Raw genomic sequence first — 26,204 nt, 5'->3', positions numbered from 1 at the left:
ATGCAAAGGAAGATATCATGCTAAGCAATTCAGTGGATCAGAGAAAGGTAAAGTCGCATGTTCAGGCAGCTCAACGTGGTTAGGGAATGGTCATATCAGAACATAGGAAGGCAAGGTTGTTTCTAAAAGGCAAACAGAATCGAAAGGTTGATATAAAATTAGACTATCATGTTATCATGGAGATAGGACACGGAGGATACTAATATAAAATCCTGAACGTTGGGCTAGAACAATGAATGGATCAGTGGTTAAAAGCGCTGAATGTTCTTCCAGAGGACCTGGGTTTAGTTCTCAGCAACCACATGTCAACTCACATCTGCCTGTAACTCCAAGATCTGACACCCTCACACATACACACATACATGGAGGCAAAATACCAATGAAGATAAAATAAAAATAAATTATATAAAACAAAGTCTTTAAAAAAAAGATCCAGAGTGTCCATCCAAGCACAGTTGGGACAGAAAACAGTTAATAAATGCTATTCGTGACTCTGGTGTCAGGGAAATTGTGCACAGAACACAATGGAGTATCTTAAGGCAGTAGGGTATAGCCAAATCACCAGCTGAGCAAAAGAGAAAAACTTAATGACTAATTAGGGAGAAGTCACAAGAGATCTGACTTGTAATGAAACTATTAACATGGGGTGATTTGTGGCGTGATGGTAAGGAGAGAGAGAGAGACTCTACATAGCCCCAGTATTCTGGAATGCACTTCTTAGACCTATTAATAGTTTGATGAACAATGTAAGGGCCTTTCTTCATTTATGACATGTCATTCAAAGCAGAACTCTGAAATACATATGCTAATTTATCGAGCAGAAATGCTGTGTGGTAGTGGTGCAGGCCTTCAATCCCAGCACAGAGGTAAATCTCTTGAGTTTGAGGCCAGACTGGTCTACAGTGTAAATTCAAGGCCAGCTAGAGCTACACAGAGAAACCTTGTCTTAGAAAAGAAGAAAAAAAAAGGGGGGGGGGGGAATTTCCAGTCAAGGGTGTGATGCCACTTTTAATCCTAGCACTATGGAGGCTAGGTAAATCTCTGAGTTCAAGGGCAGCCTCGACCACTACAGAAAAACCTGCTCAAAATAAAACAAAACTTATGCTAGAAATTTCCAACTGCTGTGAAAATCTTTAGAAAAGAAACTGGCTGAATTTATGAGAGAAAACTAGGAAATAAAAATTGGAACAGCCTTTCACAGCAACAGACCAGTTAAAGTTAATTCCTTGAGATATGCATAAGCCACAATTTTATTTCAAGTCTGTTCCAACTTCCCCTTGTCCAAAAAAAGCTGTTTTTGAGCTTTCTTCAGGGAGCAGTAAGAGCGTTTTTCACATGTCCACAAATGTTTACTTGCTGACCCCCACCCTGTTCAGACTGAGACTCAGATGGTCTCCGTGCTGTCCCCAGCACCTGGCACAGTACTGGCACAGAGCCAATACTGATGTTGAATAAACAAGATCAGTCCACAGATGAAGATAACATGAGCAGGAAAGGTTATGTTTTGTTTTGTTATTTTGTGGTGCTGGGATAAGGAGCCTTGAAGACTGAGCAACACCCTTAACCCAGCAGGAAAGACTTTTTAAGTACATGTCCTGTTTTCCTATGTATGCGATCAGAACAACAACCCAGCAGCCTTTATTGGTCGGGTCAAAGGGCCCACTTCTGTTTAACTGAAACAACAACAAAAGGCCAGGCTGACAGCATCTCTCCTTCCGCTCCTTTGTTTTTAGCCTGTCTGAGGCAGTGCTGGCAACATCTGCTATTGATAGGAAATCCTCATGTTTCCTAAGAACTGGAATCTGTTGATTAAAGTAATTGTAGTGTCAGGCTAATAAAAGTGCTCATGAGCCTTTTGCTATGACTTGGGATGACCAATGACTTAGCCTCACCAATACTCCTAGACCTCAGAGTGCTCCTATCTATAGAGAGCTAGTCTTCCCCGGGGCCAAGTAGATTAAGAGCCCAAATGCCTAAGGTCAAACTGTGTTTCTGGTTTTAATTATATCTGGAAAAGAGCTCATATAATTAGATCTTAAAAACCTGTCATCTATTTAAAAATTCAATATTCACTCACTTTCATTTTTGAAGTCAGAAACTTTTAAAGATAAAAATTCTATATTTGAGTGCTAAAATCTTCTTTTAAGGATAAAGTAACATGCTTATTTAGACCTTCTCTGTTTTTTGTTTTATATTATAATTACAATCTTAAAAAATAATTTAAAAGAAAAATGTTCAGATCATTGAAGCTAAAGTTACAAGCAGATGTGAGCCACCTGATGTAGGTGCTGGGAACTGAACTAGGGTGTTGTGGAAAGTAGTGAGTATTACTAACCACTCAGCCATGTCTCCAGCATTTTAGTGAAGATCTATCTGATCCAGGCTGCCAAACTGGCTAGGCAAGAGTTTCACCACAGTCTTACAGTGAATGGCTTTTCTACTTTTTAAATGGTACTGCTCTTTTCCCCAACTTTTGTGAAGTCTTTTACTTTTTATTATTTTCTGTGTATGCACACCACATGTATGCCTGGTGCCACAGAGGCCAGAAGAGGGCCTAGGGTTACAGATGGTTGTAAACTGCCCTGTGGGTGCCAAGAATCAAACCTGGGTGTTCTGAAAAAGCAGTCAGTGCTCTTAAAGATGAGTCATCTCCTCTGTGTAAAGTGTCTTTTATTTGCCTGGTGTAATTGTCATCTCAAGCTCACTGCCTCTACTTGCTCACTTAAGCCTAGTCCTGGAAGCTTCCAGCCTCCATACAATCTATTCTAGCCCTAGAATGTTTTCAGCCTCTTGAGACTTACTGCTGCAACCTCTCTCTGCAACACACACATATCACATATATATATATCTTTTATTCTCATTCTCTGTCTGTCTCTGTCTCTCTCTCATGTCATGTAGTTCAAACTGGCCTTAGACTCATGCAGCAAAGAATGACTCTGAGCTTCGATCCTCTGTGTCCACCTCTCGAATGCTGTGATTACAGATGTGCAGCAGTATGCCCAGGTCATTTCTCCACTGACTTGAAATGCTAAAATGATATTAAATTACCCCAAATTCCAGATATTTAGGGTCCAATTGTTAGCTTAACTCATAATTAGATGCAAAGTAGACAAGATTCTACTTTTGATTTATTAAAAGTCTGATAATACATAGTTTAGATTAAGGTACTATTGGTATTCAACACAAATTAGGAGGGGAAACACTCTGTCTTAGAAATCAAACAGCTAAATTATATAATTGCTTACATTTCCAAGAGGTGAATTAAGTGAAAGGCCATGAACTAAAAGCCTACTGGAATTTTCAGAGTGGCATTTTACTTAGAGATCTGCTGCATGACAATTGTCTCCCTCCCACCCAAGTGTCCCCCAAGCCTTCAATCAGAAGGCAGCCTGTTTTGCTTTTTCTGACATCCCAGTGTGTCTTTCAGCTTCACTCCTCAAGTATTTTGCTGTTGTTGTTCTAAATGAGTTTTCTCTTACAAGTTCCAGCCCCCCCCCTTTCTGTTTTTTGGAAACATGATTTCTCTGTGTATTCTTTGCTTCAACTTTGATCTGAATTTCCAATATCCTATCAGGAAAAAGAACACTTGGAAATTATATGATACACCAAGGAACTAGGATTGCAGTTCCAGCTCTAGCAATACACAACTGGGCTTGAAGAACTGCTTCTCACAAATGGCTTCTTCAACTGTGATTGAGTGACTTAAGTCATGGACTTAATGGGGGAGGGGTGGGAGCGACAGGATGGTGCTCTGTAATGGGCTAGTGCAGACTGCTTTCAGGCTCTAGGAATGAAGTTCCAGTACAACATTAGAGAGTTCTAACTAGTCCAATGTGTGAGGTGCTCAGTTACTCAAATGCACAGTTCTTCTCATAAGGCAAACCTCTATCTACTCTAAGACCGGCTTCTGTAACCCAGGGTCACAGCTAACAAAGTGCAGACCTGGCATCACTTAGGCCCATTTCCTCTTCTGTCATGCATGAAGCATAGGATCATCTACTCAATAAAAAGTCATGAAAAACCTCATTGCTCTGTCATCTCACAACTAAACTGTATCTGAAAAATTAGGATACTGAGGCTTATTGCATCTATACTAGATTTTTTGATGTGTGCATGTGTGTCTGTGTCTACGTGTTTTACAATCAAAATTTATTTCACTTCATTTTGTTCTAAAAATCATCTATTAAGACAGAACGGCATGGTTAGGATAGATTTTGTCCAAGGTAAAAGTCCAAATTTAAGGACCAAAAGCCCTTTTATTTCAAGATTAGAGTTATTTCCATTATGCATGTACAGAGTATATTTTCACTTGACAAACATGTGTAAGGAGCTGGGCTCAGTACTTATAAAGTGAGGGCCTGTTTTAGCTCGGGCTTGCCATTCTCCGCCCACTGGGCAATCCTAAGAAATCAAACTCTAAATTCAAGTTTCTTCAGTTGCATTTTTTTTCTTTTTGAAATTTTAAAACAGTAGGCTAAGACAAAAAAAGATTCTAGAAATCTAATTCAATATTGCCTTTTTGTTTACAGCTTTTACAACTATAATAAAAATTACTCAATAAAAATTGGATTTTCAGTCACTGTGAACCTAGTTTAATTGGTCTTTCCACTATTTCTTACTTCTTCCAAAGTAGTGAAAGATTTTGAAAGCTGCAACCCATTCTGTCATCATTTACTAGGACTTCACAGTGGACTGAACCCCTACGTCCCAAGGCATTCCCTGTACTGCTCTTATAAGAATTTATGGTGCAACTGCATTATTTACTACTCCTCAAAGAATAAATAATTTTCTGCATATTTAAATGTGAAAGGTATTAGGACTGAGACTATACCAGGACTAATTATTGTGAACATGGCTTTAGAGCCTTCAAGACCTGCTTGGGGAAGCTCCTTGTTTTCTGAGAGGAGATGCTCACCAGTGTGGTTCCTTGAACTAATTAACATAATCAAGTCCCTAGGCTGGTTTCAAACAGTCCATCTCCCTACCTTAGCTAGTGGCAGGCTGAAATTATAGATACAAACCACTAGACCCCCCCACCCCCCTTCATAGCCTCAGATCTATAGGAGTGTATGGGGAGAGGAGGAAAGCTGGAGGTGAAAAGGCGTCATCACCCTCTTAAAGGCCAGGGCCTTTAAAGCTATCTCCTTGGTTCAGCTCCTCCCCCCACCTCTGCTTCAGACTTCCTGGTGGTTCTACCAAAGTCTCACCAAATTAACTGGCAGGGATTAGGAGTGCTGGAATGAGTTTGCTTTTCCCTGTGAATGCACCTCCTACTGATTTACTGAGTACAATAAGGAACTTCTACTTGGCCCATTTATGCTGCCTCTTATACATCTTTCTTCCTTTTGTTCCCTCTTCCCCTCTGTGGTACATATTTCTTGTCCAGACAAGTTTCAATATTACAAATTCTTCAACATTAAGGATAAAATGAGACTCCCTGATACCAAAGAGTGAGAAAGCACAACTCGGCACCTTAAACATTCAAAGAATTCAAGGAATCTGAAGCAAATAAGAAGCAGGAAGGGAACTTTGTAGAGCCTAATTCCTTTCTTTTATGGCCAAGGAACCAGACTCCCCACAAGAGTGAAGGGACCTTACTCTAAAGGAAGTGCCTAGTTTTCTACTGGGGCTCTTTGCATTGCGCTTTCATACTCCCCCAATTAGAAAAAGACCTCTACTCTCTTTTTATTGCCTACAGCATAACTCTTCATTCATGCATAAAGAATCTACACTAGTAACTGACAGTCTAGATTCCTTCTAGATTTTTCTATAGACAAAAGCCTTCAAACATTTCAGAGATTATATGCAGATATGTTTGGAGAGCAGCTAGCAGGGCTTGCAGATCAACCCCCCTTCAGATCTGTGTTTCTTGTGTGTTTTGAGTTATGGTGTTTCAGCGTCTCAGAAAGGTATGATAAAACCAGTGCCCAGGGAAGGAGATTTCAAGGTCACTGAAGTCAGATCTTTTGCACTAAACATTAAGCTTTACTCCAGCAGTGAACCATATATAGTTAGTCTACCAACTGATAATATGTTTAGCCAGAATCACAGTCTGACACATGGTGTTTTCCTTAAGAAAGCTAACAAGAATGCCCCTTCGTAGTATCTTTGTCACCAGGAAAGCACAGACATGGGTGCACATGTGAAATCAGTGCACTGCACAGAGGAGACTCTCCTGCACACTCTTATGGTTGTTTATTACATAAAGGCAACACATACACATTTTTAAAATGAAATGTATCAGATTCCTGTTATCAAATGCCTTCCTTTGTGTCTCAGACTACCATATGATTTTTATTTTACCACTGAATAAATAATTTTATTATTTAAGATTTTATTTTAGTTAACATTTATTGAATTTAAACTGAATAAGTTTTAGAATGAATTTGTTTAGAATAGTGTTTTTAGAGTTTTATTTAATCATTTCCTGGGACTCTGGAGACTGAGCACAGGGCCTCATGCATGCTGACATTTCAGCCCTCAGATCTTAAAGTAGTGACTCTTTTATAAAGTTTTTCTTGTGTGAGTATTTTGCCTTCTTGTATATCTGTGCACTAAGTGTGTGCAGTGCCTGCACAGTCAGAAATGAGTGCTGGATCTCCTGGGACTGGACGGACAGTAGTGACAGGACAGTAGTGTGCTGTCCTCTGAAAGAACATGAAGTACTCCTAACTGCTAAGCCATCTTTCCAGCATGCCCACCTAGGTGCAAGGATTAAAGGCATGTAATGGCACACCCAGCAAATGATTAACCCCTTTTCACAGACTTTCTTTTATAACTCTTTTTCACTAAAGTATAATCTACATATCACACATCCTAAAAATCAGCTGAAAGTCTATTTTACTTATTTATTTTAAAGATCTCTTTATTTATTTTATGTGTATAAGTGCAGGCCTGCATGGATACATGTATATCACACTCATATCTGATGTGGCCAGAAGAGGCTGGAATTGGAGTTATGAGTGTTTGCAAACCATCCCATGAGAGTACTGGGAATTAATCCTGGGTCCTGCAGGAATAAACATGCTCTTAACTATTGAGTCACCTTTCCAGACCCAGTATATTTATTCTGAATATTCTAATTTCCTTTAAATTCTTTTCGAAAACAAGAGAATAAGTGAATAGTTATACTTGCTTCACTAAGTTGATCTATAACAGGTTGGCAGGAGGTAACTAAAAGACAGCAAGACTAGAAATTAAGAGATACAGTGCCTGATATATTTTTAAATGTGGTAGTGAAAATGAAGAGGCAAAATAAAATTGTTATCAGGAGCAAAACCAGAAATATGCACTATTAAGAGAACTGAAAACAATGGTTGGGCTAGAGAAGTGGCTCGTTGGTTAAGTCTCAGGTGTGTCAGGCTGTGGCTATAACCCCAGCGCTGCGAAGGGAGGGCAGAGACAGCAGGATCACTAGGATTGATGTCTGACAGCCGAACCCCAGGTTCAGTGAAGGCTGCTGTCCCAAAGGGAGAGAATTAGGTCTGTTGGTAGGTCAGGGTACCAAAATCCTGACTTCCTGATCAGATTAAATTCTGAAGAATGATGATCTACTCATCAGAAAACAGGCCAATTTTTACTAAGGATAAAAATTTGTGCTAGGAATCTGGACTATAAATATATATTACTGATAATAGTAAAAAGTGAATATTCATTTTAAGCACTGATAATTAAAATATGAAAAAACTAGACATAAACAGTGAAGTGACTAACAGTCAAGAAACAGAAATAATATATAAAAGAAGTATAGAATTAATGTTTTCATACTTTTATTGAGAAAGTAGTGTTTTCACAATGAAAGTAAACATGGACAGTACCAGGACATACATACATACATACACACACACATATATATTATGTAAAAGTGACAAGAAGAAAATTTAAAAGTAGATCACTCAAATTTTATATTTTTCCTAAAATAACTATTAACAGAAAAATTTCTCCATTGAGAGGAAAATGTTACTAAGTGTTCCTTTGTTCATCACTGCACTCAAAGTTCCTATCTTCCAATAAAAACACATATGCATCTGTGTTTTTTCCACACCAGAATCAATGCAAAGAAATTCAGACCCTCAATCTTAACTGCCTGCACATCAAACTATTATTTGATCATAGATGAATTTCTAATCGAAATAATAAACAATTCATCATCAAAAGCTGTTGAACATTGTTGTAATGCAAATTTAAAAGGTAGAGAACACATGACTACACTTCAATACTTAAACTAAAGGTTGTATAGAGAAACTTGCTCTTAATTGCCTTCCCTGACCTCAAATGAACAGTTTCAGCCCCAAATTTAGAGATGAAAGCAAAATCTGAAATATATCCCAACACACAGCCAACACATGAAAGAGCTGAAGGAAGAGACAGAATAAATGAGAATAAAAATCATCAACCTAAGTCCAGGCAAGCAGTGAACTTTAATTCTCTGTTTTAACTTATTTAAAATAATTTAAAAGGGGAAAAACCCTTTTTACAAAGTATACTTTCCCTTATTGCTTATATTAAGTTGTGAGCAAAAAGACTGATATGGCACTAAAAAGCAAAGGTTTTAGGGTGCTGTTCTAAGATATAAACCTCCAAGAAAAAATATACATACTTAATGTAGTCTTCTATGTATTAAAAATTGAAAAATTTTAATAACTAGAAAAGTAGTTTCAAAGAAAAATGTTAGAGCATTATTAATCAAAAACTAAAGAGATCCAGGATTAAAGCTACTCATAATCCTGCTAATTAAGTTAAATGTTGAAGAGCACTTAAAAAAAACAAACCCGATACTAAGAGTAGCAGGACTGCTTGCCTCTCAGTCAAATCCCTTTATATAGACTCTTAAGGCTTTGCCTTCAGTCATTAAACAGTTCTTTAAAATGTCCACTCATATCAATGAGGATTTCAATTTATAAATATGCACCCATCTGCATTTTATTTCTTTAAAGAAGGAAATATTGCAACTACAGAAGCAATAAGAAAGAATCCACCTTATGCTGATATATTTCTTTCTCTTAGTTATTACTAACTAAAGCAAAATAAACTACTTTGGAGAAGTTGTCAAAATCCCCAGAAAGCATTCCGGCATAAAAAGAGTTAATGCGTAACTCAGCTGGACAGCTAGTGACCATTTGCAAGCCTCCTAGGAACATTCCCCAGACGATAGCGTGCTGCTATCAGATTAAAGGAACTGCAAACAACAGGGTTGAAGCCTTCCTTTGTCCAAAACCCAGCCTCTTCTTCCTGTGATGTCATATTACAAATCTGTGAAGCCTTTCTCTCTCCGTTCAGAGACAGCCCATCTCACGATACAGCTGGCAGCCTCGGAAAGGCCTCCATTCAGCAAGAGCTAACATGCTTAGGAATTTATCCGGGATCCTTTAAAAGACTCTGCCTGTCGCCATCTGGATTCAATGTAGAAATACGAAGACAGAATAAAAAGAAAAGAAGTACCCGAGGACAACGGACTGCGAGTGTTTAAAGACTGAAGTAAGACTAGTAACTTACGGCTAAACATTCTGAACGTAAAGACATTTTAATTTTGGAATATTCGCCTTGACGGCTGAAGTACAAGTCTACACGAGGGCTGGCGGTGTTCAGCTTGGAACAGTTTTCCCCTACGCTTGCAGCTTTATGGGTTGGCTTCCTTGACTGCAATTTTCTGTCAGTTAACTAAACTCTGGACTCATGGATTTTCTACACCAGAAAATGAGACTATTTTCCTGAAGAATCTACTAGAAACTTTTAAGCAACACGTTTCATGTTTCCTTTGAAGAGTTCAGAGAAGTATTTGTGAGAACAGGAAAAGAAACAAACCCAAAGGCGACTGCAGCAGACAAAAGGACTCCTGTAAGCTGTACCTCCTGACAATGGTAAGCTCCAACGGCTCCCACTGCCCTTATGACGACTCCTTTAAGTACACTTTGTATGGGTGCATGTTCAGCATGGTGTTTGTGCTTGGGCTGATATCCAACTGTGTTGCGATATACATTTTCCTCTGTGCCCTCAAAGTGAGAAATGAAACTACAACGTACATGATTAACCTGGCAATGTCAGATTTACTTTTCGTCTTTACTTTGCCATTTCGGATTTTTTACTTTGCAACACGGAATTGGCCATTTGGAGATCTGCTCTGTAAGATTTCAGTAATGCTGTTTTACACCAATATGTACGGAAGCATTCTGTTCTTAACCTGTATCAGTGTAGATCGATTTCTGGCAATTGTCTACCCATTTAAGTCGAAGACTTTAAGAACTAAAGGAAATGCAAAGATTGTTTGCATTGCTGTGTGGCTCACGGTGATGGGAGGAAGTGCCCCTGCAGTTTTCTTTCAGTCAACCCACTCTCAGGGTAACAATACCTCAGAAGCCTGCTTTGAGAACTTTCCAGCAGCCACATGGAAAACTTACCTCTCCAGGATTGTGATTTTCATTGAAATAGTGGGGTTTTTTATCCCCCTCATTTTGAATGTAACTTGTTCTAGTATGGTGCTGAGAACTTTAAATAAACCTGTTACATTAAGTAGAAGCAAAATGAACAAAACTAAGGTTCTGAAAATGGTTTTTGTCCACTTGGTCATATTCTGTTTCTGTTTTGTGCCCTATAACATCAACCTCATCTTGTACTCGCTCATGAGAACGCAGGCCTTTGTTAACTGCTCTGCGGTGGCTGCAGTGAGGACAATGTACCCCATCACTCTCTGCATCGCCGTCTCCAACTGTTGCTTTGACCCCATTGTTTACTACTTTACTTCAGACACAATTCAGAACTCAATAAAAATGAAAAACTGGTCTGTCAGAAGAAGTGACTCCAGGTTCTCTGAAGTTCAGGGCACTGAGAATTTTATCCAACATAACCTACAGACCTTAAAAAATAAGATATTTGATAATGAATCTGCAATATAAGCTGCCTGACTAAACCACTGGGACTGCTCCGTGTTCAACTGTGAAAACTGCTCTTGGAAACTTCCTCCAGCCCAACAAAATGAACATATGGACGGTTACATGTTTTTAAAGTTTGTGTCTGATGTGTTAAACATTAAAATATATTCTATTCTTGTATGCACTCCATTTTACTTTCTTGAACAACTTTAACATGTACTTTCCTCATTAAAAAAAACCTCTATAAAGCTAAGGTCTAAAAGCAATTATGATTTAAATAATGTGATATCTGAACTTTTAAAATTTTGTATTTCACGAAATGATTTAATTCAAAAATCTGTTAAATGGTTTTATATTGAATCCAGATGTTGTTTAAGTAATAGTTTATGAAATATATTTCACTTCTATTTTATTTTAGATTAAAAGTATTTATCATGCCTTAAACTAAACAGCAAAGAAACCATTTTGAAATAGTCAAATATTTTTAGAGTATTTCCTCTAAGAGACTACTGCAGTCTTCTGCATGACATTTTATCTTAGTAAGCAGTTTATAAAAAATGGTGTCTAACTATGCAGTATATTTTTAAATTACTATTTTGATTTATATTCTGGCTGCAACACTCAAGTTCAAAATAATATAAAAGTATAAAAACTTAAAGAAAGGAAGCTAATTAAAATGCTATTTTGCTAGGTAAATTACTTTAAAAAGCAAAATGTTGCCAGATGTTTATTCTGAAAGTACAACAAAAGACTTGTATTTTTAGTAATGTTGGTCTAGAAATGACCAGAACAGTGAGTGACCTGCATGAGTTTTTAAGCATGTGGTGCACAGCCAAGATGTTTTTACTTCTTTCCCTCTCCCACTTTAGGTCAACTACAAAGTAACTGAAAACATTATTTCAAGTGGAAAAAAACCTGTTAAAATGTTAAACTTATTAAGTAGGGACATGGTTCCTTACAGAGAGAGCAACAAACCTAGAAGAATAATTAAGCACAATTACATTTTCATTATACAAAACAAAGTTTGAGACAGAGAAAAGTACCAGCTACATAAAAACTTTCATTTTTCAATTTATTCTCTCCTAATTCAAGGCATTTTTCAAAGTTTTAATTTTTTTTTTTAAAAAAAGGAGATATAGTTGAATTCTGACTTAGACTGTATGGTAAAATGTGTTAATCTTTCAAGTTTGAATACAGTATGAACATATATTTTATAATACATAAATTTACTTTTTCCTGGGTTTGGGCTGTAATGATTTTTAACAAATCATATCATTTTTTATCTTAGATAAGTCGTTTTGTGATAAATAGCACATACATGGAAGTTTTCTTTAAACATCCATTTTTTTTATAGGTAAAACTAAAGAAAAATAAACCTTTAACAAAAAAACAAACTAGTAAAAAATAAGTATAGCCTAAGAGAAGTATGCACTGCAAACACACACACACACACACACACACACACACACACACACACAGTTTACATCAGTTGCCCTATAAGCTCCTGTACTTGTTATCAGCCTAGAAGAATGAAATGTACTTAACAGTCTGGGATATACACTGTTGAGCTGAAAAGTAGCTAGCAGTCTACTGATCAAGAGGAAAGGATCATGGAGTTCTGCATTTCTCCGAACTTTCCATGCTCAGGGGTCATGAGAATACCTACAAGGTACCTCTCCAGGAACTTTCTTTAAAATGCTACAAAGTAACTGTTAGCACTAAACAAAGTGGAGAAGTTCTAATTGCTCTTGTCTGAACAACATACATGAGCCAAGTTTTATAAAATTCTTTTATTTTTTGGTTTTTCAAGACAGGGTTTCTTTGTGTAGTCTTTGCTGCCCTGGAACTTGCTCTGTAGATCAGGCTGTCCTTAATGTCAAGATAACTACCCTCCTGCTTCTGCCTCCTGAGTGCTGGGATTAAAAGTATAAATCACCACCAGGCAACTTTTATAAGATTCTTAACAAAGTATCACAACAGATTAAAAAGATATAATTTTCTCATCTGGATCATAGACTAAGGGCAGGTGATACAGCCCTGGAGTACAGTGCTTATCTGTATGTAGAAGGCCCTGGGTTTAATGTCAAACACTACCTTACCTATCTTGACAAAAAAGTATCACAACAAAATTTGTGTTATTTTCCTTTGTGAGTGATGAAATGTGAGGTTAAGTTGTGTATTTTATTTAGGCTTTTCTATTTATTCTTTTCTATTAGGCCCTTCTCTCACAAGCATACATTAAAACACTAAAACTCTAACTTTTCATTACTTTAAAATGACAGTATTGGTCCTCTCATTCCTGCTCTTCCCCAAACAGTTTTCAACATCTTCATCAAGAGACAGATGTTAGAAGCCATCTTCTTACACTGCCTTTCTTTAAAGAACTGTAAGATCAGAGTATTGTCATGAAAGACAGCTTTATGGCATCCTAAAAACTAGCTCCAAACTATATATATTGTTCACTGTCTTTCCATAGAAAAATAAAGGATACTATCAAGGTTCTGAACAAGGCTTAAGATTTACATTCAAAATAGTAACAATAAATTTGAAGTATAAATTCTAAGTATTGATCATTAAAGAAATTACCCACTCAGCTGGGAAAGAAAACAGAAAATAGAGCAGAGTTCATACTTCCAACTCAGCAAGTCTAGTTTGTGGATGAAATAGCCACAGAGGATGCTACTGGTTGTGTGGTGGAACCCCAATGAACTTTTGCCATTTATTAAATTATTAATGCCTAGAAGAATCTATTTTCTTAGCAATCATACTTTTTAAACACAAACAGGCCATCCAACTCCAGATGGAAGAAAGATAAGACTCACTATTTTTCACTATAAATGAGTATTTCAATGGAAAGCATGTTATAAAAAGTGCTTACATAAGAACAACATTTCAAACCAATCCTAAAATAACCTGTTTTTAAAAACCTCTTTGAACGAGCCTGAAAACTGAATAACCTATTGGTAATATGACTTCTAGAATATTCAAAATTCAAAAGAAATAATCAAGAAGCTTACTGGTATAGAACATATTTAAACTGACAATTACTTGGTAACTGACAATATGGCTTAATCAGCAATATTTTCTAGAGAAAACTTATACATATTCATACAAGTATGAACTCCCAAATTCCTATTTTATCTTACCATTTTTACTCATCTGCCATTTTTAAAAGACGGATTTTTTTAGTATTGTTAACTGCGTGAGTGCGTATGTGTGTGTGTGTGTGTGTGTGTGTGTGTGTGTGTGTGTGTGTGTGTGTTAGATCCTCTAAAGCACAGTTTTGGGCAGCATGGATATTATGACCTGACCTTATGGTCTCTGGAAAGGAAGTGTGTTCTCTTAACCTCTGAGCCTTCCTTCCAGGCCCTGTCATTTTTTTTTTTAGTAAAAGAGAAATTATCACAACAAATTAATAAAAGTAGGAAGTTACCTCCAGACAAACTCCCCCCTTATCTATTCGCTTAAGTAGCACCTACACTGAGTATCAATCAATTCATGTAGTTCTAATACCCTAAGAATATTCTCTCTCTCTAACACACACACATATACACACACGTGCACATGCATACACACACACACACAGAGTTTAGGGGTTGTAGGTTGAATTAGTGAGGTTAAAAAGTTTCTCATTCAAGTCTGAGGACCTAAGGTGGGTCCCTGACACCTTCCTAAAGGTGGAGGCAAGACCATTCTGCAAAGTTGTCCTCTGCACATACCTGTATGGTATGTGTCCCCCTCACCTTTATTATGTAGTTCTCACCCAGATCATCTATTTCCTAGACTTCTTCCCCACCCCCTTTTTTTCTATACCATAACTTTCATGTTCTTATGATCTACAATATCCTCTTCTTAGGGTCACTTTCTCATTTTCCTAAAGTATATTCTCTAGTAACGCCATGTCAAAAAAAAATACACAAAAATAACTTTTCAAGTCATTCTATGTCTAGACATTGTCCTTATGCCTGATAAAAAATATGAGCCTATCAAGTATGCAGTGTTCTTGATGACGACTTCAATAATGATCTGCATTTCTTTCTCCATAAATAATTTTTAACAGTCTAATTAACTTAAAACTCTGATTTGACCAAATATATACTCATTATGTTTGGCATACCAAGTGGGCCTTTCTGACTGAAGCTTCTATGTTACCAATAGCTGTTGAAAATATTCCTGTTATTATTTATTATTATATTCTTTCCTTGATTCCTCCCCCACTGTGATCTTTCTTGGAGAGTAGAAAGAAAGAAAAAAAAAAAAAAAAGAACCAAGTACTCCTTGATATAAGATAAGAAGCAATATAGCCTAATCCAAAAGCACAGAAGTTTCTTGTATTTTCTTCCCAGGAAAAAATTACCTCTGCATTCCTAGCACACTCATATCTGTTCCAGAAGTGTCAATGTAGCTGTTCCTGCTCAGATTCTGTTTGACATCAATAGAAAACTGCATACTAGGTGTTTATGTGCATACAAAGATAGAAAACTGCATGCTGGGTGTTTATGTGTACACAAAATTTGAAGTTAGTAATGCATGTATAGACGGTCCCTGATTTACAGTATGTTCACTTACTTTTTAATAATAGCATGAAAGTAATATAAATTATGTGGAAACTGTACTTCAAACTGAATTTTTATATTTTGTCAGTTAGTAATATGCTCCCTGATACTTCTTCAATACAAGGCAGCAACAGCATCACAAGCTTCCTGGAAGCCACTTCATGACAGGCCAAAAAAGTTACTCTGTAGATTAATGGCATAAAAGGTATTTTTGACTTATAATATTCACAGCTTGCAATGGGTTTATGAGAACAATCCACACAGTTAGACTAGAACTATTTATATGTGTATAGATTATGCACTGCACAATAGTTAATACACGGGTTCAGCCCAAACTCTGCATAGTTCTGATTTACCAGCAGAGGGGCAGATACACTTGCAAGCTTCTGGCAGATTGGCATGGCTCCCTGAGGCAAGGGTCCAAGGACTTCATGGTTTTAGACCACCACCTCCACCACCACCACCACACTTAGAAACATGTTAGAATCACAAATTCTTGAACTCCAACCTGAAAACATCAGGATTGTACCCAACAACCTGTAACCTGTGTTTTTATAAGACTTGCAGATAATTTTGATACATAACAGCTAGTACTCTAGAGAATTCTCCTGGCAACAGCAACTGTATTTGCTTAGAAGTTGAAGCTCCCATCGCCTTGAAAGCACTTTGCTGTGTATGTTCGTTGTATTATCATCTGTCTTATTCTATTACGTCCATCAAAACACTTTCATTTAGTTTTTATCCCCAAAATGAATGAATCCTTCTACTGCCTTTGTTCTTTTCCTCTTGATAGTCTAAGCTCTGCTGAGTCTGCCCTGTCTGTGTGCATCCTTGTGAGAGTGTGTTTCTGTTGTTCTGTAATGTTCTGAGGACAGAGGAGGTAGAGGCTTGTGCTCAGAATTTTGTTGGTTTAAACTAGAAAAATTATTTTAAAAAATAAGTATATAAGAGAACATAATTATATAAAAAACAAGTATATAAGGAACCTTGTTGGATAGCAACAACAAGAGAGAGGAGAGAGAAGGATATTGGAGAATATGGGAGAGAGAAAAGGCATTGTACAGTGTAGGTTAGACATGGGAAGTCATACTAATAAAACACTTTACTGCAGCTAAAATCAAGAAAGGTTTCTTTTATAAATCTTCTCATTATGAGCAACATAATTTTCAAAATAATACTTTTAAAAAGGGCTACTTCTCCAACTAATTTTACCAATCTGTATTTGAATGTATTTAAGAACATAAAGGCATAGATCTGATCTGAACTTGTAATATTTGTAGTGTTTGGAGATTTAGAAACTTTTTAATAATATCAGTATAAAATATTCACTCTGAACAAAACTGTAGATTGCTCAGGAGAAAGGCATAGTTATGAACAGAACAAGCAGTTAATTTAAATAAACATGGCTGCTTAAGGAACACTAAAATTATACCACTTGGCTAATATCACTCATGTAATCTCTGCCAGTGGCTAAAATGACTGGCTTCAAAATTGGGCTATATTTCATGTGCTGGTCCTTAGAACTTCTTCAGAGTAAAGAGACTAGAACACATAAAGTTCAGTAAAATTTTAGCTACTAAAGAGAACAAAAACAACAACAACAAAAAAGCATTGGTTTAAAAAAGGAGAAAGAAGAGGAGGAGAAGGGAAGAGGAAGAGGAGGAGGAGGAGGAAGAAGGTGGTTGTAAAGCCCAGAGAGAACATACTTGATGTCAAGGCAATCTTCAGCAGTCTCTCCAAGCACTGAATCAGTCACCTTACTTTGAATTTAACTGTGGAAAAGTTGTTTGCTAATGTAGGAAGTCCAATGAGCCTGGTAGTGCTGCACATGCGCACAGAGCCACAAATGCCCCACCTGGACAGGTGATTTGAAAGCGATTCTCAGGAACAAATGAATCCAGTGACTCCTACACTCAATCCCCTCTCTGCTGTTCCCATTTCAATGTTTACAGAAAAAATCAAAATGAAATAATGAATTTAAAAACTAGTATTTCTTAATATGAAAAGGAAAAAACATCCCAGGCAAATTACCTTAAGATATGCTCGGGGCATCTTGATAAAAATGACAAGACACTAAAGGTGACTTACAGACAATGGCCTATTAGATGTTTTGAAGGAAAGGACTCTGGGGCACTATACATGTTAAGCTGTCTTCTACCTTGCACTACGTGTTTGGCACTTGAGTTCTATACAGCAGAGGCTGGTCTTGAATTCAATATTTTTCTGTCTTTGCCTTCAAAATGCTTAGGTTACAGATATACAAGACCATGTCTAGTTTTTCTCTGTTGTATCCTAGTGAATGGTAATATACAAACAAAAAAGCCACCTAAAATTTAACAATAATAATTCTTAAAAACACATTAGAGTAAGAAAATTTCTGTTCTATATTTCATTACTATTGCTTAAAAAAACCTTTTAAAATTAGGTTTATTTGTTTTACTGGGGAGTGGGGAGAACATGCATACACCAGCATACACTTATAGAAGTTGGAAGTATTGAGGACTGAACTCAAGCTGTCATGAGGTAAGTGCCTTTACCCATTGGCCTGTATCTCTGACCCACATGTTTTAAATCTATCACTTAAAGCAACATAGGAAAAGACCAAAATAAAAATCAAACTAACAACTTTTGGTATTTGATGATTTTGAGCAATATAGAATATTAAAGCCATTAAGTAAGTCTAAAGAGCACACAGGAGGGCTATACACACATGCTGAAGTGACCGCGCAGAGACGGCAGAGAGGCAACACTAGGGCATACATGCTCAGCAAGGAGAAGAGTTGTGTTCTTTCACAAAGTGCAGTAAGCAGCCTCGGCTGACTTACGAACAGCTGCCTCATTTTATTGCCGTTCACTCAGAGTTGTCCTACTCTGAGGGAGAAGTCTAGAAAAATCCAGATGCTACCCAGTTAAGATGAATGTTTCACAAGATATTTCTCTTTTTCTTACACATCTAGAATTCTATCTTCACTATACACTAGTTAAGAGATCACAAGCTGAAACTGGAGGTTTCAGGACTGCACTCTCTCACACCAGTGACCTGTGTTCATCTTCTCAATCAGAGCTGGTGTCCTTGCATTCCACAGTGGACAGAAGACACTTCTCAGTTATTCTGCAGCTGCTGCTGTACCTGAATGGTGAACTTGCACTGCCATGGGTAGTTACTAACATGAATCATAAGCAAAGCAATATAACAAATCCCACTGCCACTTAGCAAGCCACATGTAACAAAGACGGGACTCAAAGACCTTTCTCCCCCCTGAATATTTACTACTTGGAGAAAGCCAAAGGATAATGAAGGCAAAGAGAAGGAAAAAGTTCTCAAAATGGGGAGTAAGCCAGGATGAAGAATCCCAGACTCCTGTGTCCTCACTTCTCTGGTCTTAAGAAATCATTGTATAGGTGAGGAAAGAGAACAAAGCAAGGGAAATCACAAGTGAAGTGTAATGTTTATTGATATCCTTTGCATAGTGATTATTATCTCTCACAACAGCTCTGGAAGCTTAGTACGTCTACAGTTACAGGACAGAAAATTCAATATAGTGAGTCATCCTTTACTTAGAAATACACAAAGGCATGATATCTGACAATGTCTGAATCTCAGGTCTCTAGGTGTAAACTAGCAGTAGCAGTGTTCATTCTTCAAGGCTTCCATGACAGTAAATGAGACCCAGCAACCTAGAGCCCAGGTGCTGACCTACTGAGATGACCCAAGTTACAACAACTATCTAACCACTCACAGGGAAAAGAGCACAGAAGTTGGGGACAGACTGCAGCCAGAGCCTCAGGTGTGTTTCCTGATTAATCTGTGCCTTGTTTTCTTCACTTACAAAAATGGACAATTCTATTTCAATACAGCTGTAAGAAGTGAGTTTACTCAATAAAAACCCTTTTACAGTGCTTGCACACATTCCCTCTCATTGTTTCTATATCAAACATTTCACGCAGAAGTGGGAGTCATTTTGATGCTGGTCTATAAGATAATCAGGAAGATTCCAAAGGATTGTGACTGGAAGGATGTCTTTTCTGAACACTGCTTCCCTACCAAGTTTCTACAGGTTATTAAAATTACTCTAAAAATGGCTAGATTGACTGATCAGTTGACTGATGTTTAGTTTTTGAGACAGGATCTCACTATGTAGCTCTGGTTGGCTTGGAACTCATTATGAAGACCAGGCTGGCCTTGAACTCTTAAATTTTGCCCATCCCTGCTGTCTGAGGGCTAAGATTAAAGGTGTATGCTACCACACCCTGCCTTGGATTTTTTAAAATAAAATTTAATTTTTTAGCATTTTGAGCCAATGCACAAAGTAAAAGGATGAGTAATGTATATTGTTTGGATGGTATGGTGAGGGAAGGGACAAGGTGAACAGGTGAGTTATAGACATTCCTTCATAGTGAACTCTACCAATTTCTCAGTGCCAGTGTTTTAAAGGAAACAAGCACATCGAGAAAGAATGGGTTTACATTTAAGTATTAGAAATCATGTAAGCAACAGTTTAGATATGGAGAAGATTTTATGTTCAAAACCATAATCAGGTCTTCAATAGTGGCTTACGGCTTTTCACAGCATGGTAAAGAAGACTTCTACTGATTTACATGTATCCTCTCTTCTTCAGGTTTTCTATTTTGACCTTATACAATTATGAAGACAATTATTAAATTGAGCTTCTGTTTTAGCTTTTTTTAAGTGCCCATATATGTATACCTTTGTAATTATTTAGATAAGAAATTATTCAGTATGCTACTATCCTCAATTTTATTTGTATTTCTACTGCATATCTATATATTTTAATTCTCCCTAGCATTATCTTTAGATTTTAAGAGGTATATTGTGCTTTGTCATACCATGTGTTTAAATATATTTTTTCACGGTAATAAAAATACTGTGAATGACTTAACAGAAATAATCTGACAGAGCAGCAGAGCACTTTACTAGAAATCATCATGGAATTTGGAAGCAAACCAATCTGGTTTTAAATGCCAGCTGGGTGACCTGGGTATTATAATTTTCTTGAATCAGTTCCCACATTTAGAGAATGCTAAGACTACTTACCATCAACTCAGGATTATTATGACAGTTACATTAGGCAAACATCCTTGATGGACAGTGTTATGGCCTAGGTAATCATCTAACTAGCCATTTTGTACTGTTACTAACGTTGTAAGAAAACTTCCTCATGTGCTACTACTAGGGAACTTTCCCATGCCCAAGTTGATTGTATGTTCTGTTGTGTTCTGTGCTTTGGTGCTCTTAGAAACCAACCACAATAGAGGTCAGTTAGAACTGCTTTGTATAGTCAGCCATAATAAGCTTGGACTCGAACCAACTGCCCAGCAGCACTTCCTGCATTTGTGCATGAGCTTTTATGGTTTCTTGCCTATGTGCTGCCCCTGGGATGGACCCCTATATAAGAGACACCTGCACCAATATAAGAAGCCATTTGGATTAAAACTTCCATTTTGAGTAGGGGTTGAATAAGTTTAAGTTCCCAAGACCTCCTTGAGAACTGACATCCTACTTAACAGAAAGAGACATGTACATCCTGGTTGGCAAGTTAAGACGTGAATGTTAGGCAATGAAAATTTCCCACTGCAATTCAATGCCCCAACTAATGAAAACAGGATAATTTACAACAAAGACAGGTTTCTAAGGAAATTTCCTATCCCTAAATCCTGAATGTTGGAATAACTTGGCCGCAGACATTGGTGGATTTCAGGCTTTCACGCTCTATAAGAGTCTCCATCATTCTTGCAGTTCAGCTCCCGAGTCTAGACTTCGTCCCCGATTCATCAGTCTTGGGGTGTGCATTCAATAAACCAGCCCTGGTTGACTGAGATCTGTGTCTGAGTGGTTTGTGCAGCAATTCCCAGACCCCAACAGACAGAACACAGATGTGATTAATAAACATCTGATTCTCCTATCTATAGTCAATGTCTCTCTTCATATGAAAACTAGAGTCGTGAGTGTTAGGAGAAAGATGAAGAGAGTAATGGGTATATGGTCCACAGAGGTATGGCGAGGCATGAGGGCAAGAGGGATGCCTCTGGGGAACCCATGTTGCGATCCCTTTCCCCTGAGGGACCAGCCACATGATGGTATAGTACAGAATAGAGTTTATTCAGGTCATGGAGAGGGGAGTTAAGAGGGTAGTAGGGGCAGAGAGAGAGAAGAGGAAAAGACTAGGAGAGAAGCAGAGGCCAGCCATGAACATGTGGATGGGGGCACACAGGGAATGGGCAAGGGTGGGGAGCAAAAGAGAGCAAAGGGATGAGAGGCCGAGAGAGAGGAGGCGCTAGCAGCCTCTTTTTATAGTGTCAAGTAACTGGGGCAGAGTATACCTGGCTGTTGCCAGGTAACTGTGGGGTGGGGTTTACAGAATCCCAACATTGAGTACATTTTTCCCTTTGTCTTTAAACACCCAAGGAGAATTTTCACCTACAAGCTCTCTAAGAATATAAGTTCATCTAAAATCAGTCATTAAGTATCCTACTACTTTATGAAGTGGAGAAGGAGCTAGTGACGGTCGATGGCTTCTGGGGGAAGGAGGGTCAGTTCTCTTCAGGGATTTAGCCTCGGGTAGGCTGTTTATAATCCAGTGAATGGCCCCATACCCAGGAGTATATGGACAGCATAAAATAGACCCAATGGGTTATTTTAGAGGATCAGAAAAAGTAAGAAGACAATTTTGGAAAGAGTGAGAAGGTAGAGAGGAGATCTGGGAGAAGTTGGGTTGAAATGGAGGTAAAATATGATAAATACATTGTTAAAAAGTCTTATTAATAAAAAGTATATTTTAAAAAGGCTTACAACAAAGAAAGAAAGAAAGAAAGAAAGAAAGAAAGAAAGAAAGGAAGGAAGGAAGGAAGGAAGGAAGGAAGGAAGGAAGAGGAATGAAAGAAAGTGATCCTAGCAATGGTGGTAATGGCTTTAATCCCAGCACTTGGGAGGCAGAGGCAAGCAGATCTGAGTTTGAGGCTAGCCTGATCTACAGATTGAATTCCAGGAGAACCAGGGTTACAAAGAGAAACCCTGGCTCGAAAAAGAAAGAGTAACCTAGGAATGAACAGCAGGAGGAGTGTGTTGGGAATGGTGGTAAAATATGATAAAAAATACATTGTAAAAAGTCTTAATAAAAAGTATATTTTAAAAAGATTGACCCATGTAGGCCTTCCTGAGAAGAATAAGCTTTTTCAAAGATCTTTAGATGGTTTCTGTGTAGACTAAAGTTTGCAATGCACTACTAAGAAACACCTCTTAACACTGAAAATACACCATCCAGCATTTATGCTGCAAACCTGAGAGAATGAGGGTATGTGCATCAGTGATTTAATCACTGCAGACAGAGCAAGCTAAAGGCAACGTCTTCTTACATTTTCTTTCTTTCTTTCTGTCTTTTTTATTTTTTAAGGGATTCGGGGGGGGGGTGTCTCACTATATAACTCTGACTGTCCTAGAATTCACTATGTAGACCAGGGGTGGCCTTGAACTCAAAAAGATCCCCCTGCCCTGTCTCCCTACATATGCATCACTATACCTGGCTCTAAAGGCAACTTCTTATAAGTCGGTTATACAACTAACTGTCTTGGCAAAAGAGATATTCACTCGTGCCTTTCTCTGACTATCAAACTAATGAAACAATGAATCTCAAATTAAAAGTTTCTTAAAAATTCCATGCTAAGGGAAGGAAAAGACTGAATCCTTGGTGCCAGCAAGGGAAGGAACTTATTTCCTGAAAGTATTTTCACATAGTTCTGACAACTTAACCACAGAATAGAGTCAAGTTGGTGAGAAAGAACTCTGAATCACACATGCCTCTTGAACCTCATTTCAGGACTCCACAGATGGATTTGACTTGCATTTGCTCCTCTTTCCAACACGTCACAGAGAATAACTTATCTCTCTCTGCATTTAACTATTATTTATTTCTTGTTTATTGGAGACAGGTAGCTCGTTCTAGCTTCCAGAACTCAGGTTTTGACTCCCAAAATTCAACCAACAGTAAGATACTAAAGCACTGAGAAATAAGCACCCACTTGTGAGAAAAGAGGACAGGTATGGTTTAAAAAGTGTAACAGTCGGGGTTGGAGAGATGGCCCAATGGTTCTTGTAGAAAACCCAGTTCAGTTCCAGCACCTATGAACTGTAACTCCAGTCAGAGTTTTCATGTTTTCTTTTGACCTCCACAGGCACCAGGCACACAAGTGGTGTATATATATATATATATATATATATATATATATATATATATATATATATATATATATATATATATATATACACACACACACACACACACACACACACACACACATAAGCAAGACACTCATACAAAATAGATGTAAAGAACTCAAAACCAAAAGACTGTAATGACCCTAGTGAATGAGTGCTCCAGTGCACTAACATAATGTCTGCAGTGGTCTCTTTAGCTTGAAAGCAAAAGTACTAAAATAGGCTTTGTGAAAGAAGAAAGGAAGCAGGCATTGTTTCAAAAATCCTCCCACCTCACTGGCACACAAAGCTACTACATAAAGTTATCTGCTGTATCCCCTTTATAAAACACCTCCTTTACTAACAGGGCTAGCCTTTCATCTTCATCAGGAGTAATTTGGAGAGGGGTGGCTTTGTGTATTTGTTTGTTAAGACAGGGTCTCCCCCTCTGTAGCCTCAGCATACCTAGAACTCATACTATTGCTGCAGCCTCAGAATGCTGGGTGTAAGGTAACTGTTAGGGCCACTTTCATATCCTTGATCACTGCACATTCCCAAATCTGTTGCAAGCCTTCTCTCATCCACATGCATTTACTAGTATGACTCCTCCAGTCAGTTGGTCTTCCTTCCCTCTGTCCCTCCTTCCCCCTTCCTTCCTTTTTTTTTTTTTTTTTTTGTCACAGCTCAGCCCAGCACACAGCACAGTACACAGAACAGCACACAGAACAGCACACAGAACAGCACAAAGCACACAGCTCAGCCTAGCACACAGCATAGCACATAACACAACACACAGAACAGCACAGCACAGCACTGTAATTCCGTTCTCTACTAGATCACAAGCTCCTTGGAGGCTTGGGACTATTTCTCATGTTTTATTTATTTCATTTTGGCAATTACAGTTCTTTCAAAATAGCTGATATGAAGAAAGAAGGAGAATGGAAGTAAAGAGGAACAGGAATATGAGATCCCTGTATTGTCATTTTTACAAAAAAAGAACTTTCCTTGAATTATTTAGAAGCTATGAGGTAATTCAAATAAATATGGATTCACATTCAATAGTGACAAGTAATTCTGAACTTTAAAATAATTTTCTAAAAATCGGATTTTTGTAGTAGACAGACTTGCATCTCTTGACTTTTCTCAAGTGGCAAAACACGTTCTTAGCCTAAGACTCTAGGAAAATTCCAGTACCACACCAACCATCAAATAAGACAGATAATGAAAAACAAAATTATGTATCAACTTACAAAGGAAGAAAACAGACACTGGCGTGTAGACAGAGGAGCTAGGACTTAAAACTGAAAACCCTGATCCCATGTCTTACATCAGACACCTCAGTGGATAAATGTGGTCTAACTCAGGCATAACTCTGGGGGTACAGGCTAGAAACAAAGGTTGTGAGATGAGAGCCAAGCTATTCCTGCTAATGCAAAATGGCTGTTTTTCTCTAAAGCAAAAGATGTTACTGCAGGTGCTTGAACAGAATCAAAGACTGAAGAAAGTTAAGAATACTAACTAGCATTAAAGTATGAGGTGGAAGGCCACTATGACACAACACACCCAGGGATTTAAAATTAAACATGTGAGAGACACAGTAAAGTGCTTTCCTAGAAATCACAGCACTCTACATCAAACTACAGTGAAGGAAAAATGTTTGGAAAAAACTTGAAACTAATGAAAATTTAGAAGAAATTTGATACAAAATAATAGGCAGGAGGTGAAGTTCCAGAAGGCCTCATACCAAGCACACAGGGGAAAAGGCCAAGGTAGCAATGACCTCCTACCCAACTCAAGGCCTAAAACCAATCAGTATCAGTGGGAAGGCAGAGTACTCCAGGTGTCTGAGAGTAACCTGGGACTCATGTTAATACTAAACCTAACCCTCTGGGGGAGATTAAAGGTGCTGATCAGACAAATGAAGTTGTATGTAGAATGCACTGTAATGAAGAATGCATGGAGAAGTTCACCCCAAGGTCACACAGAATGCCCAAACTACTTTCTAGACTTGCTCTACTTTCTCTTTGTTCCAGCCTGACTGAAGACCTTGCCTCCGCCCTTAGATATACACTCTTAGTAAACTGTTTCTGCTGCAACTATACACTTGTACCTACTTCTTTTTGTCAGAGACACACAACCCCTGAGCCTGTCATCAACCAATATTAAAAATATAAGCCAAGTCTCCCAAGTTACCCAAGACCATAATAGTTAATTGTGGAAATTAAAGATGTGGTATTAAAGATAAAATGGATCATGGTTAAAAAAAAAAAAAAAGGTTAAAGCCTTAGAAATGTTTCCAGAAAGAACTGGTTTTAAGAATTTAAAAAAAGATCACATGATAGGTTTTCATTCTGGTTGCCTGGCTATTGTGTAACTGTCACAATGCCCTGCATTGTTTCATTGTCTTAACCCATATTTTTAAAAATTCCTAAATCAAATAACCATTATCTTACAATTCAATTGTTTTCCTGTAAGGCACAGTTCTTTGTAAACTGTAACCAAAAAAAAAAAAAAAAAGGCCAGCATATTGTCTCATGGCCAATACCATATGCAACCTTTGTGCAGAGT

The 26,204-nt window shown here is 37.7% G+C and overlaps 2 protein-coding genes across 3 annotated transcripts in view; one reads left to right on the top strand and one right to left on the bottom strand.

Moving 5' to 3' along the window:
• Positions 1–26,204, bottom strand: part of RB1 (RB transcriptional corepressor 1) — a 129,964-nt gene that overhangs the window by 31,992 nt on the left and 71,768 nt on the right. The window lies entirely within an intron of this gene.
• On the top strand, positions 9,298–11,088 carry LPAR6 (lysophosphatidic acid receptor 6). Its single transcript, XM_080926872.1, has one exon. The coding sequence runs from the start codon at positions 9,858–9,860 to the stop codon at positions 10,890–10,892; it is 1,035 nt and encodes a 344-aa protein (XP_080782998.1). The 5' UTR covers positions 9,298–9,857; the 3' UTR covers positions 10,893–11,088.

Source organism: Micromys minutus (assembly GCF_963924665.1).
Source record: "Micromys minutus genome assembly, chromosome: 12".
Taxonomy (NCBI): domain Eukaryota; kingdom Metazoa; phylum Chordata; class Mammalia; order Rodentia; family Muridae; genus Micromys; species Micromys minutus.
This window is presented reverse-complemented; position numbering and strand designations above follow the sequence as displayed.